General features: G+C 45.2%; 1 protein-coding gene across 1 annotated transcript; it reads left to right on the top strand.

The window, feature by feature from the left end:
- The first annotated feature begins 5,853 nt into the window (after positions 1-5,853).
- LOC120043929 (E3 ubiquitin-protein ligase TRIM47-like) lies at positions 5,854-10,067 on the top strand. Its single transcript, XM_038988529.1, has 3 exons — positions 5,854-6,441; positions 7,077-7,172; positions 9,828-10,067. Exons 1-3 carry the CDS (start codon positions 5,854-5,856, stop codon positions 10,065-10,067), a joined length of 924 nt encoding a protein of 307 aa, XP_038844457.1.
- Positions 10,068-12,044: the final 1,977 nt, after the last annotated feature.

Genomic DNA, 12,044 nt, shown 5'->3' with positions numbered 1-12,044 from the left:
CTTTTCTTATCCAAGTTCTGGACACACAACCATTGGGATCCAGCACAGTGATGCACATCACCGCACCACTCACCCTCACCGTGGGACCCATGCACCAGGAAAGCCTTCATGGAGAAGCTGGGGGTCACGGTCAGCCTCACTTCCGGGTACCGGCCTCAGTCTAACGGGCAGGTGGAGAGGATGAACCAGGAGCTGGGGAGGTTCCTGAGGAGTCACTGCCAGGACCGGCAGGGGTAGTGGGCCCAATTCCTTCCTTGGGTGGAATACGCCCAGAATTCATTGTGCCATTCCTCCACCGGGCTGACTACCTTCCAGTGTGTTCTGGGTTACAAGCTAGCCCTGGCCCTGTGGACTTCGAGCCAGATCAATGCTCCTGCGGTGGACGAGTGGTTCAGGCACGCAGAAGAGGTGTGGAACAATGCTCACGTGAGGCTCCAGCGCGCCGTCCGCAGTTGGAAGGAGCAGGCGGATCGCCACCGCAGTAGGCGCCCGTGTTCCATCCTTGTGATCACGTCTGGCTCTCCACCAGGAACCTCCCGCTCTGCCTGCCCTATAAGAAGCTGAGTCCCCGGTTTGTGGGGCCGTTCAAGGTCCTACGGACGCTCAACGAGATAACATACAGATTACAACTCCCCTCTAACTACCGGATCTCACCCTCTTTTCACATTTTCCTCCTCAGGCCGGTGGTTCTTGGTCCCCTGGCTGATGCCGTCCCCCACGACATCCCTCCACCTCCCCTGGACATTGAGGGAAGCCCCGCCTATGCAGTCAGATCCCTCCTGGACTCCCGAAATCGTGGGTATCGGCTCCAGTAACTCGTAGACTGGGAGGGGTAGAGGAGCAGTGTTTGGTTCCAGTGGACGACATTCTAGATCCCAACATCATCCGAGATTTCCACCTTTGCCGCCCGGCCCGCTCCTCGCCCTCAGGGCCATCCCCCTGGCTGGGGTTGTTCTGCGGCTGGAGCCTTGTGTTGGGGGGGAGGGTACTGTCACGTCTACTCGCGCTCCTCCCCTCCAGCGTTTGATGTCGCCGGTCTACTAACCACCAATCCTGGCAACCCATCTTCACACACACCTGGCAACCACCATTACGCACACCTGCGTCTCATCAGTCACACCTGAACTTCATTACTTCCTGCTTACTTACTCTTTATTTAGCACTCTTTTGTTACTAGTCATCAGGTTTTGTTTTTGTTTCCATGTCAGACACTTCTCTTGTTTTGTATCGTTCCATGTTCGTTGTTATTAAACTCACTAACTGCACCTGCTTCCTGACTCCCTGCGTCTACGTTACACTTGGGACCCCAAGGGGTGCACATTTTGTTTTTTGCCCTAGCACTACTCAGCTGATTCAAATAATAAACTAATCATTAAGATTTGATCATTTGAATCAGCAATCAGGGCAAAAATCTAAATGTGCAACCATTGTGGTCCCGAGGACCGAGTTTGGGAAATGATGTTATAAGATATTCCACTGGGCACACCAGGTCATTTCAATGTGGATAGTTGGGTAATATTTGGTTGAGACGTTGATCGATGAGATTACAACCTATAGGTCATCTGATGCAGAAATCCATCACTCTTCTTGGTCAAATAGCCCTTACACAGTCTGGAGGTGTGTTTTGGGTTGCCGCAAACCAGATGGGATGGCGTATAGCTGCAGAATGCTGTGGTAGCCATGCTGGTTAAGTGTGCCTTGAATTCTAAATAAATCACCAACAATGCCACCAACAAAGCAACCCCACACCATCACACCTGCTCTTCCATGCTTCACGGTGGGAACCACACATGTGGAGATCATCCGTTCACCTACTCTGCGTCTCACAAAGACAGGGCTGTTGGAACCAAAAATCTCAAATTTGGACTCCAGACCAAAGGACAGATTTCCACCGGTCTAATGTCCATTGCACATGTTTCTTGGCCCAAGCAAGTCTCTTCTTATTATTGGTGTCCTTTAGTAGTGGTTTCTTTGCAGCAATTCAACCATGAAGGCCTGATTCACGCAGTCACCTCTGAACAGTTGATGTTGAAATGTGTCTGTTACTTATCCTCTGCAGCGGACCTCATGAGAGCCAGTTTCATCATAGCGCTTGATGATTTTTGTGACTGCACTTAAAATCTTTCAGAGCAACTGTTGGCTACTTTGAAGAATCACAAATATAAAATATATTTTGATTTGTTTAACACTTTTCTGGTTACTACACAATGTGTTATTTTATAGTTTTGATGTCTTCACTATTATTCTACAATGGAGACGTGAATCCAATATAGAATTTGTTAACTTGTCAACAAATGCACTTTAAATAAAGTTTTATTTGATTTAGTCCTATTCTTTAACTTAATTTTTTGTTGAGATGGAGACATGAATCCAACATATCAATTATTAATTTGTTGACAAACTGGAATTTAAGCCAGACTAAATCAGTGGCACAGATGGAACTATCCCAAGCAGAATATACATCTCCTTCAAATGTTGATACTTGAAACACAATTCAATATCACTAAATATTAGGGGTGTAACGAGACATGAACGGTACGGGGACCTCGGTTTGGTTCGCAATGTGAACCCTAATGAATATATAACAAAAATGTTTTTAAATATAAAATCACTAGGCCTATAGTCTATGCCTACGATGCTTATACCATTGCCTCTTGAGTAAGTCTGAGCTGAAAAAACATTGTACAGATACCCCAAAAAACTACTTAAGTACTACTTTCAAGTATTTTCTCTTAAGACCTCTACTTGAGAGGCTCAACATAACAATCCCTGTTACAACATACAATGCCAGAAACATTGTGGATACTGTCACAGTAGCTGGACTTGGGCCACAAATAGGGTGCTTTTTAGTTTTGCCAAATAAACAAAAAATAACTACAGTAACTGTTGGCATTTCATTTTCCCTCTGTACTTGAACTGTGACCCCAAAACCGCAATACATAATGAGCCGTGCATTACACCCCTACTAAATATAATTACATTTGAAATCAACCAGAGCTTGAAACCCTAGGACTGTTGTATTGTCAATTTTTGTTTGAAATCTGGGTTGAATTGAAACCATGGCTGATGATGACTTTGCAAATGCTATATACTGTAGGCCTAAATGTCATAATTGATTATTTTAGTTCTAAAGTATGGTTACATTTCATTTTCTTTGTTAAAAACTTATTCGGGATCGGTGTCCCTTCCACGGGACAGTTGAACTATAGTAGGCTAGTGCGATTAGCATGAGGTTGTAAGTAACAAGAACATTTCCCAGGACATAGACATATCTGATATTGGCAGAAAGCTTAAATTCTTGTTAATCTAACTGCACTGTCCAATTTACTGTAGCTCTTACAATGAAAGAATACCATGCTATTGTTTGAGGAGAGTGCATAATTTTGAACATGAAAAGTTATTAATAAACAAATTAGGCACATTTGGGCAGTCTTCATAATTTTTAAATGCAATGGTTCATTGGATCAGTCTAAAACTTTGCACGAGCACTGCTACCATCTCGTGGACAAAATCTAAATTGCACCTTGGCTGGAATAATACATTATGGCCTTTCTCTTTCTTTTAAAAAAACAATACAAAAGAACTGTTGTTTTTTCTTTGTATTATCTTTTACCAGATCTATTGTGTTATATTTTCCTACATTCCATTCACTTTTCCACAAAATGTTTCCTTTCAAATGGTACCAAGAATATGCATATCCTTTCTTCAGGGCCTGAGCTACAGGCAGTTAGATTTGGGTATGTCATTTTAGGCGAGAATTGAAAAAAAGGGGCGGATCCTGAAGAGGTTTTAAACCTACTCTTTGGAATGGCTTCGATAGAAACAGTAAATCTATTTCGTTTTTAAGTAGAGAACTCTCAACAATCATTCATGATAGCACATTGAAAATAGTTACTGACAAATACCATAACTAAGCTGGGTTTGGTTAAAATCCTGGATGGGAGACCAAAGTGTATCTTTAGATCACAGTGCTCCCCTATTGTTTTGTTTTTCTGATAGTGGATATAATGTTGAAGATCTGACGTTGTTTTAAAGGTACAAATTAAACATATTTTATACAAGGTTTGTCCATGTAAAAATTTGGCTAACATGATGACATAATCCTGTGGTTGAAATTTCACTTTAAAAACAAAAGTTGATTCAAATTGTTTGAGTTACAAACTATAAACAATCTATGAATAGCTGAGCTCCCGCAAACATGCACATGTAATATGTTTTGCTCTAAGACGCTCAAACGCTACTCAAGAGTCGTTAGAAGATCATAAGGAATCCTAGGACATAGTATCTATAATACTGTAATAACATCACATAGTTGCTGTCACAATCTAGTTGTCACTGACTAGTTGGATATTAATTTACCATTGAGCAAACCATTTCCGTAATTACAGCATATGTGAATATAAATTCATTTTTATAATTTTTTTTATTTGGAAGACCTTATTTTTATATTGACAGTTTGTCAATAAAACTCATGAATGCAAATGTTGATGCCAAATTGTTTTGTGTTCTACTTGTAGCCCTGGTTGTCTTAAAAATGTATATATAAGAGCTGGACATGCAGATAAATGAAAGTCAGATAAATGAAAATCCGATTTTTGCTGGGGTTTCGGGACTGATACGGTTAATGATATTCTTTTTTGCCAATTTGGTATTTATCCCAAATCTGTGACCTCATCGTGTACATTAAAATAAGAATACATGTATGAGCGGAACTGAAAGTGAAAATAGATATCGCATTGTACACCTGCCCTTTTTATGACAGACTGACCAGGTGAAAGCGATGATCCCTTATTGATGTCACTTGTTAAATCCACATCAGTGTAGATGAAGGGGAGGAGACAGGTTGAATAAGCATTTTTAGGCTTTGAGACATTGATTGTGTATGTGTGCAAGACAAAATATTTAAGTGGCTTTGAACGGGGTATGGTAGTAGGTGCAAGGCGCATCGGTTTGAGTGTCAAGAACTGCAACCCAGTCAACAGTTTCCCGTGTGGATAACGACCGCTTTCGACACCTTGTAGAGTCCATGCCCCGACGAATTGAGGATGTTCTGAAGGCAAAGGGGGATGCAACTCAATATTAGGAAGGTGTTCCTAATGTTTTGTACACTGTGTATATGCAATCAATTTTCAGAGTAAATACAAATTGAACTATGTATTCTATAAAATAATCTCAAGAGTTCATAATTTAACTGCGTACACATCTGTTAAATTTGTGACAGTAAGAAGAAGCTGCATATATATGATCATTAAAAAAGCCTCAAACTATACAAAGAAAATTTCCATTACCATATTCGGTATGTTGAGTAACAATATACGATAGAAAGAGAATAATAGCCACATATCAGTAGATGTGTGGAAACTTGATAACCCTACAGAAGTTAGAGAATTTTATATAAACTTGAAACGGTTCCGTAACGACAGACGCTGGGAAACGGGAAGCAAGTACAGGGTGAGGATTTTACAATAAATAGAAACAAAGCCAGAGCAGCGTCTGGACAAGAGAAACAAAACAACATCAATGCAGACACGGGAATGAAAATGAGGAAGTGACAGATATATGGCAGGCAATCAATGACGTGATTGAGTCCGATGAAGCGCTGGCGCGCACAACGTTGGTGATAGGTGCGCGTTATGACGAGAAGCCTGGCAACCTCGAGCGTCAGAGAGACAAAAATAATGAACAATGTGACCATACCCACAGTGAGTCAGGATTTCAAGAGAAATGAAACTCTTCTTTTTTTTTACACTATGTTTGCGTTCTCTTCAGTCAGTGAAGTACCCACCTCAGTTCTGTATTTTACGCTCTAGGCTAGTTACCGCACACAACTTGGTTAGCTGTAGATCAGACACAATGTCGAGTAAAATGACAGCCTCTATCTCATTGGAACAGGACCTCTTCAACTGTCCCATCTGTCTAGACCTGCTGAAAGATCCGGTGACTATGCCTTGTGGACACAGTCACTGTATGGGCTGTATCCAGGGCTTATGGGAGCAGGAGGACCAGATGGGAGGTCAGATCTGCCCCCAGTGCAAAGAAAGTCTTACACAACCTTGGCCCACTCTGAACCGAAATACTATTCTGGCGGAAATGTTGGCGAAACTGAAGAAGACAGAACTCCAAGCTGCTCCTCTTACAGAAGATGTGGTTGCATGTGACTTCTGCACTAGAGGAGCGAACCAAGCTGTCAAGTCCTGCCTGGTGTGTCTGGCCTCGTACTGTGAGACTCACCTAAAGCCCCACTATGAAAACCCTTCCTTTGGAGGGCACAAACTGTTGGATGCCACCCGACGATTACAGGAACGGGTTTGCTCAACTCATCACAAACTGCTGGAGGTTTACTGCAGAACCGACAAACTGTGTGTGTGTGTGAGTTGTGCACTGTACGATCACAAAGGCCATGTCACCGTCCCTGCATCAGATGAAAGAATGGAGAAGCAGGTAGGTGCTAAAACCATAGACATTAAAACCAGTAGATCGTGGTAGCGCTGACGTCATCCACGATTTTCCTATTGAAAACTACTGATGGCGATGTAGTCCTTTTCATCCTGCCTGAGAGAGTCAACCACACGCTGCGTGGTCCTGTGTGATGACAAATGTAGTAGTCAGAATGGATCACTACTTAATAAAATATCTGAATTTGTAGCTAACTTTAAAATAATGAATCGTGGAGATCGAACTTGTTCTAATGTTAGAGGCCCAAACGGCCGTAAAATGTTGTTTCGTTTGGCCGTTCTGGCGATTGTAATTTACATAGGTTTTATAGAGCAGACCAGGGCTTTGGGCAGTGCACCACTTGGTTGCTACGCAGGCCTGGCTAAAACTCATTGGGGGAACATCATTTAGCTTTATGTAAAAGGTAATCTGAAGCGCTCTGGCACAGTGATTTAGTTCTGCCGTTTAGCCTAATCTTGTAAATCACATCCTGATCTATGCTGGTTATCACATATAGTATCACGTGTGTCACTCTCTGTTCAGCTCTACTTATCATGTTTCCTTTGTTGCTATTAGTGCATTTTGTTTGTTAAGAAAGTGGAAAGCTCATGTTGTGTTGTCTGGGGCTTCTCTGCTCACAGAAAGAGACAGAAGCCACAAGAGGATCATGTCGACCGAAAGTCAAGGAAAAGGAAGAGGAGGTGGAGCACCTGAGGGGAGCTTTGATGTCGTTTAAGGTGAGATAGGATGTTTTGGAAGAGATGGGCTACTGTGTATGATCAAGGTCAGAGAGAGGGAGTGGTGGTGGTGTTTGAAGTTAACTTAATCTGCCATAACTTTATCTGTACACATGTTGTACTGCATTGAATCTGTTATCGCCATCCTATTAGCTTTCTAAAGTACCAGTGCATCTTTAATGAGATTAGATTGATTTGATTAGATCACCTTTATTATCCCACCAGGGATATATTAATTTGGTAATTTGCTTAAAAAAACAAAATACATAAAAACTCAGAATATTACACAATATATTTTATATGAAAGTACAATAGGCTGCAGATTTACAGTGCAAGTGCAATATATATTTACTGTACACACCTATCAACTAGTCAACAGTCCAATTAGACTATCCATTGTACAGCCTAATGGCTGTTGGAATTAAAGAGTCCTTATATCTGTTTTTCCTGAGCTTCTTTTTTAAAGAAGTCGTCTTCCCCTAGTCAGGCTATGACTGAATTTCGGGTGAAGGGGATGTGTACTGTCCTGTAAAATGATACATTTTTAGAGGATGAGTTTTGTGTACAGGCTGAAAGCAGCTGATTCTTGGTCCATACTACCAATGATCTTTCCCACCGTCTTGATCAGGCGCTGAAGCTTGGCCTTGCGCTGACATGTTGCCAAATGCATATCAGACCAAAGGGCAGCACATTCTGCAGGACATATTTGTAAAACATATGTGGGATATGAGGATTAAAATGAAAATGATTTTGCATTAAAAAAACTATCTGTTCTAGTGAATGTTTCTTTACAAGTGTCACGCCCTGGCCTTAGTTATCTTTATTTTCTTTATTAGGTAGTTCGTGGGTGATTGTCTATGTCATTACGTAAGTTGCCTGTGTCTGCACTTGTCGTAGTATAGCTTCACGTTCGTTCATTTGTTGTTTTGTTAGTTTGTCAAGTGTTCTTCGTTTCGTCTTCGTTCAATAAATAGAAGATGTATTGTTATCACGCTGCGCCTTGGTCCTCTCTTCATCCAACAACGATCGTGACAGAATCACCCACCAACAAAGGACCAAGCAACGTGGTAAAAGGCAGCAGCAGCGATCGCAGGACTCATGGACTTGGGAGGAAATTCTGGACGGCGGAGGACCCTGGGCACAATCTGGAGAATATCGCCGCCCTCGTGATGAGCTGGAGGCAGCTAAAGCCGAGAGGCGGTGGTATGAGGAGGCAGCACGGAAGCGTGGCTGGAAGCCAGAGAGACAGCCCAAAAAATGTATTGGGGGGGGGGGGATAAAGGGGAGTGTGGCGAAGTCAGGTAGGAAACCTGCGCCAACTCCCCGTGCTTACCGTGGAGAGCGAGAGTACGGGCAGACACCGTGTTATGCGGAAGAGCGCACGGTGTCTCCTGTACGTGTGCATAGCCCGGTGCGGTACATCCCAGCTCCTCGTATCGGCCGGGCTAGTGTGGGCATCGAGCCAGGTGCCATGAAGCCGGCTCAACGCATCTGGTCTCCAGTGCGTCTCCTCGGGCCGGTGTACATGGCACCAGCCTTACGCATGGTGTCCCCGGTTCACCAGCACAGCCCAGTGCTGGGAGGTGGAATAACCTGCTACGGGGAGCATTCAACCAGGTAAGGTTGGGCAGGCTCGGTGCTCAAGAGCTCCAGTACGCCTTCACGGTCCGGTCTATCCGGTGCCACCTCCTCGCCCCAGTCCAGTACCACCAGTGCCAACACCACGCACCAGGCTTCCAGTGCGTCTCCAGAGCCCTGTTCGCCCTGTTGCTGCTCCCCGCACTAGCCTTGAGGTGTGTGTCCTTAGCCCGGTACCACCAGTTCCGGCACCACGCACCAGGCCTACTGTGCGCCTCAGCAGGCCAGAGTCTGCCGTCTACCCAGCGTCGCCTGCGCTACCCGTCTACCCAGCGCCGCCTGCGCTACCCGTCTGCCCAGCGCCGCCTGTGCTGCCCGTCTGCCCAGCGCCGCCTGCGCTGCCCGTCTGCCCAGCTCCGCCTGCACTGCCCGTCTGTCCGGAGCCGTCAGAGCTGCCCGTCTGTCCGGAGCCGTCAGAGCCGCCCGCCCGTCCGGAGCCGTCAGAGCCGCCCGTCTGTCCGGAGCCGTCAGAGCCGCCCGTCTGTCCGGAGCTGTCAGAGCCGCCCGTCTGTCTGGAGCCGTCAGAGCCGCCCGTCTGTCCTGAGCCGTCAAAGCCGCCCGTCTGTCCTGAGCCACTAGAGCCTTCCGTCAGTCAGGAGCCGCTAGAGCCGCCCGCCAGTCAGGAGCCGCCCGAGCCGCCCGCCAGTCAGGAGCCGCCCGCCAGTCAGGAGCCGCCGGAGCCGCCCGCCAGTCAGGAGCCGCCGGAACCGCCCGCCAGTCAGGAGCTGCCGGAGCCGCCCGCCAGTCAGGAGCGTCCGGAGCCGCCCCTCAGTCCGGTTCTTCGTTTCGTCTTCGTTCAATAAATAGAAGATGTATTGTTATCACGCTGCTCCTTGGTCCTCTCTTCATCCAAACGACGATCGTGACAACAAGGGCACAGACATTGAAATGCTGTTTGTTTATATTGGTATTTATGTGGTCACTCTATCGACTGACTCCCTGTTGATCTTTGTCGGGGGGTAATTAAGTACCAGAACATTGAGGCAGGGTCTAAATCACTATATTCCTTTCGATCAGCGCTCTGCAAGGGAAGCTGTTCTGGACAGCACCAGGACCCTCTCAGAGCTGAAAGTATACCTGGAGCGGAGGGGCAACGAGGTGAAGGAGCTGATCAGGGCTCAGGAGAAGGTGGAGGTGAACCGGGCGGAGGCCCAACTGCAGCGTCTGGAGCAGGAGATTATTGCGCTGAAGAAGAGAGACTCTGAGCTGAAGAAACTCACACTGACCCAAGATGACGCATACTTCCTTCAGGTATAAGCACTTCTTTGTTTAATACTCCTTACACAGAGTAGTAGAAGTAGAAACTGGATTATCTTGAGGATAATCGGTTTTGCAGAATGATATCTTTAAATGAACAGACATAGTTTGCTGCCCTGGAAGTTCAGCTATATGTGAAGCCGTTTTCTTTCTTCAATCTTTCCAGCACTACCAAGACCCCAGTAGCTCTCCTGTATCTGAAGACCTGCCGAGCGTCAACATTGACCCGCTGTGTGGTTTTGGGACAGTGAAGAGAGCTTATACTCATTTCAAGGAGCAGTTGGAATGCTTCTGTGATGGAGGAATGAAGAGGATATTGAACACAGGTAGAATTTCAGAGGTTCCCCACTGGGCACAGACGTCAATTCAATGTCTATTCCACGTTGGTTCAATGCAATTTCTTTAAAATGACGTGGAAACAACGTTGATTCAACTAGTGTGTTCCCAGTGGGTTAAGACTGCACGTGAGATGTGAATGAGGTACTGTATATCTTTTGAAAACCCTTGAATTGGGAGTCTGGGTTTTAAAAGCTTGTAAGAAATAATAATAATGTGTGCATCTGTGTCCATTTCCACAGTAAAAGCCATCCATATGCTTCAGTCACCAAAGCCCAGCCAATGTAAGTGTGTTTATAATCTCAGCATGCAGAATTTTTCCAGGAAAAAACCCCACAAAATACTGTAGCCTATGTGAGCTAAAATGTTTGTGCAATTATTTCACTTTCAGCTCCAAAGACAATTGGTCAAGCCAATGGGAGCCCCCCAGCCTTCAAGCCCGCCCTGGTAATGGGGGAACCTGCAGTAACCTGCGACACTCCCCTTTCCCTCTGTACAAAGTCCTCTATCTTGAAGTGCTCTTCCATGAGCAAACCTCCAACTGGCACAGCGATCCTATTTACCAAAAAAGGGCCATCAAATGTCACTAAACCTGCTGCTAGAGTAGAGGCCCTCCTCACCAAACCCTTGTCCACCACTGACAACCTTCTCTTGACCAAATCGGCATCTAATATGAACATCAATCCTCTGCTTACTAAATCCTTATCTAACACTGAAGGGTTCACCAAACCTGGAGCTGGTATAGCAGTCCTTAACACTGAACCTGCTCCTACAACAAGTAGCTGCATTTTTAAGTGTCCTGTCGGTGTTTGTGGTAAGCCTGCAGTTGACGTGAATGATTTTTGTAAGGCAGCATTAAACACTGACAGCGGTCCTTTCACCAAACTATCTGACAACAATAGTAGGGAAAAGCCAAGCACATGTTTCCCATTTGGCAAGCCTAAATGTAACGCAGGCTCATCCCTCTTTGGCAAGCCTGAATCTAACACAAGTTCACCCTTCTTTGGCAAGCCTGCATCTAACACAGGTTCACCCCTCTTTAGCAAGCCTGCATCTAACACAGGTTCACCCCTCTTTGGCAAGCCTGAATCTAACACAGGTTCACCCCTCTTTGGCAAGCCTGAATCTAACACAGTATTCTCATTTGGCAAGCCTGAATCTAACACAGGTTTATCCCTCTTTGGCAAGCCTGAATCTAACACAGGTTTATCCCTCTTTGGCAAGCCTGAATCTATCACAAGATTCTCATTTGGCAAGCCGGAATCTAGCACAGGTTCACCCCTCTTTGGCAAGCCTGAATCTAAAACAGGTTCACCCCTCTTTGGCAAGCCTGAATCTAACACAGTATTCTCATTTGGCAAGCCTGAATCTAACACAGGTTTATCCCTCTTTGGCAAGCCTGAATCTAACACAGGTTTATCCCTCTTTGGCAAGCCTGAATCTATCACAAGATTCTCATTTGGCAAGCCGGAATCTAGCACAGGTTCACCCCTCTTTGGCAAGCCTGAATCTAAAACAGGTTCACCCCTCTTTGGCAAGCCTGAATCTATCACAGGTTTATCCCTCTTTGGCAAGCCTGAATCTAACACAGGTTTATCCCTCTTTGGCAAGCCTGAATCTATCACAAGATTCTCATTTGGC

Source organism: Salvelinus namaycush, chromosome 3 (assembly GCF_016432855.1).
Source record: "Salvelinus namaycush isolate Seneca chromosome 3, SaNama_1.0, whole genome shotgun sequence".
Classification (NCBI taxonomy): Eukaryota; Metazoa; Chordata; class Actinopteri; order Salmoniformes; family Salmonidae; genus Salvelinus; species Salvelinus namaycush.
Note: the sequence above shows the minus strand (reverse complement) of the source record. Positions and strands in the feature narration are given on the sequence as shown.